At 43.5% G+C, this 3,390-nt stretch overlaps 1 protein-coding gene across 1 annotated transcript in view; it reads left to right on the top strand.

Moving 5' to 3' along the window:
* LOC104163818 (EF-hand domain-containing protein D1) overlaps positions 1 to 1,980 on the top strand; it is a gene marked incomplete at its 5' end in the record, with an annotated part of 7,422 nt that extends 5,442 nt beyond the window's left edge. Inside the window, 2 exons of the mRNA XM_009702936.1 lie at positions 1 to 133; positions 1,255 to 1,980. The exon at positions 1 to 133 is cut by the window's left edge and continues 2 nt beyond it. Coding sequence (XP_009701238.1) covers positions 1 to 133; positions 1,255 to 1,389 — 268 coding nt within the window. The remainder of the gene's footprint in view (positions 134 to 1,254) is intronic.
* Positions 1,981 to 3,390: the final 1,410 nt, after the last annotated feature.

The following is a 3,390-nucleotide window of genomic DNA, read 5'->3' as shown; positions in this document are numbered from 1 at the left end:
CCTGCTGATTTTCCATAAAGCTGCAGCTGGGGAACTCGAGGAGGACAGTGGCCTGTTGACTCTTGCGAAGCTCTCCGAGATAGATGTCTCCATTGAGGGAGTCAAAGGAGCCAAGAACTTCTTTGAAGCTAAGGTATGGTGTGGCACAGAGGAGCATGAAGAAGCTCTGCAGACAGCCCTTAACTGGCACTGAGACGCTGACCCTGCTTGCACATACTGCCAGGTTCCTCCCTAGCTAAAAGGATGGGTATTTCATGCCCCCCCTCCAACCCAAACTCAGCCGTAGCTTTTTCCCTTCAAACTCTGTTGGACTCTAGCTCTACAGCCTTCTGCAGATCAGTCAATGCTAGAACAGCTTAATTTACCACCTCTGCTCTGGATCTTACCCTGGTAGAGCTGACGGGCCGACCTGTGTCCCTGTGACTGGGAGCTTTACGGGACTGGCTGGCTGACCACTTTTAAAGACAAAAGCGTTCTGGAAAGTAAGGCAACAGGGACTAAGTTTCCTATTTTGCAAAACCTCCCTCAACCAAAACACTCTGACTTCAGTGGTGAATGGAGTATTTTGGAGTATAGGATTTCTGACATCTCTTTCCTGAGCAGCCCTCTGTAACCTTTGGAATCAAAAGCATTCTGCAGGGTCCTGGGGTTGGCAGAAAGAGCTTTGCACCATTCGAAGCTAACAAAGCACCCTTTTTGAAAGCTCTCTTGGAGAGAAAATAATCCTGCTTGTTTATATAAGAAGTTTTTTCCCAAGAGCATAACACAGCTATTGCACAGCAGATGTACTGAGATGAAGGCTGGAAAAATAGCCAGCAAATAAACAATGTCTCTTTGATCTGCAGATTATCCATGGTGTAGTGTGATGTTCTTGGATTTGGCTGTGATTCAGAACTGTGTTGTGCAGTAGTTTCTCCCACTGTATACTCACAACTTACGCTATGCTACCTGCTTACAGGAAGAATGTATGTGACCCAGTATTGATGGCATTGTTTGATCACTTGTTTGTGACTTATTAGTAAATGACCTTCCCTTTGTTGATGCTAAAGTCAAGCAAGCTAACAAGTATTGGGTGTAAATACCCACGCACCACGGTGTAATTAATACTTGACCCATCCTGACAGAGCTTCCCAGCAAGTACTGGGAGGTACAGCAAACAGTTCTGCGTTGCTCATCTGGGAATAGTTCAGGCTCTGGCTCTCCCTCTGATGCAAGGCTTGATGCTTTTTTATTTTCTCTCTCTCTCTCATAAAGGTTCAAGCCCTCTCTTCAGCCAGTAAGTTTGAAGCGGAGATAAAAGCTGAGCAGGATGAGCGAAAGCGGGAAGAGGAGGAAAGGAAACACCGCCGAGCAGCTTTCAGGGAGTTAAAGTCTGCATTTACCCAGTAACTGACCAGCCAATATGCACTCGGAGATTGCACAGGACTTGGCACATTTCCCAGATCAGGGCTCTACCTGGAGAGAACTGCCTGGATCCTGCCTAAAACTCATTACAGCTTTGCTAGCCTTCCTCTCCTGAAGATCCTCCTGAGTTTCTAAGGGTACAACTCTTGCAGTTACTATGCATTCATAACGATGTGAATTGTAAGAGCTGTGTACGTGCTGTTTGCTCTGAACTGTTGGGAGCACATCACCCTGCAGCAGAAACAGCAGGTAGCAAATCATGGGTGAGCACTGACAAGTGTCATGTTTGCCTACTTCATTCTTTCCTTTTCTATACATCCTTTTTTCTCTTAACCATGTATTAATTCATTCCTTGCTTGCAGGCAAGTAGTAAGGTCTTGTGTAAATCAGGGTGTACAAAGTACAGCTTGTCTTCCTGTATGTTTGTACTGTTGTTGAGTGTTGTCACGCATCCTTGACGATCCCTTTTTTTCCTTAAAGCCCCATGCCGCAGGCACTGTGAAAACACTGTGAAGAGAGAAAGATAGTTACTAGAGACATGGATCAAATTAATTATCATTTCTTGTAGCATTTTCTGCCACCCAGCATGTTGGAGAGTCTTCCAGTTTTTCTTCTCTGAAGTGCCATAGTAACAAACCTTTCAGTAGGAGGTGAGATGTCCCAAGACTTCGAAGGGAGGAAGCTGGCTCTCTTAAATGAGGAATAGAAAGCTGAGTTGCCTGACCATGTATCTTCTTTCACATTCCATCATGTTTAGCGTACTGTATGGCTTCACTGTATTTTCCAGCCTTAGGCAGCTGTATCTGTTTTTAAGGGATATTGCCAGCTGGACAATGCAATCGAATGGCACACGGGGGTTTTCTATTTGGAAATTTTCATATCCTGAATCATGAAGGTGACATTGTTTGATTTCATTAGAGCCAGGACCGATAACACCAGCCCAGCATAGCATACTAAGCAATCCCTGCTCAAGAAAGGAAGAGCAGCGAGGTGAGCACGTTTAGCCGAACTGAATTTGGAGAGCTTGCACTATATTATTAGCCATTTTCTTTTGCAAACACAGGAAACTTGCCCACAAATGTTAAAATGCCCACTGCTTGTCTGGATATATACGCTGTAGGTCATGGCAGGGGAGCTGTGTTCCCTCAGAGACCTCTCTCAAAACATGGATTTGCTCAAATTCGGTCTCTGCTATTGCCCCAGTTCATGCTTTTTTTTTTCTTTCCAGAACAAAACTCACCAGTTGTCTTTTCACTTGTCTGTTTTGCTTCTTAAACTGTGAGCACTAAACTGTGAGCGTGGATTAATAAATAGAAAAACCTCTACTCTTTAATGTCAGGTGAAAGAATTGCTAAACAATTAAACTGTGTATATATATCTTCACAGATTATATTTTATAAATCACGCTTTTTTAGCTAAATATTTATAATTAAATGTTTTTATACTTTACAACAAAGCAGATAATTTCATCTTCAATTATTTCTCCTGTTGCTGAAATGTACAAATAAAGCATTGTTATCTCCAGTCTTGTCTGTGGTTTATTTTAGGTCCCTGAATATACCATTGTGTTCACAAATCACAGTAATGATCCCCAAAGTTCAGCGTCCTGACTTGGATGAGGGAGGAAAGTGTTCAGCCCCTTCTTGATAGTACTTCCCCTTCTGTACCGCAGTTCTGGTGTAAAAAGCCCTCATGTTTGCAATTCCTGAGAAAGGGACATGGCTGTGTAAACATTTGAAATACTGTCCACTGCTAAATGTTGACATCTGAAGATTGTCAGCCTTCCCTTATCTTAAAATAGCCACTGTGTCTCAGCCCTGGTAGTGCCCCAGCTGGGAGCTGGGCTGGCTGCTTCAGCTACGTTTCCCTTTGCATTTCCTCTTTCTGCCTTTATAGAAGGGAGGGAAAGAAAAATAAAATACATGGACATCTGAAAATGTGTCCGAGCATCTTGTTTCTAGTGTTGCTGATCTGCTAAGCTTTGCC

The sequence above is a fragment of the Cariama cristata genome, unplaced genomic scaffold (genome assembly GCF_000690535.1).
Source record: "Cariama cristata isolate BGI_N322 unplaced genomic scaffold, ASM69053v1 scaffold13596, whole genome shotgun sequence".
NCBI lineage: Eukaryota > Metazoa > Chordata > Aves > Cariamiformes > Cariamidae > Cariama > Cariama cristata.
The sequence above is the reverse complement of the archived record's forward strand: the minus strand, read 5'-3'. Positions and strand labels throughout refer to the sequence as shown.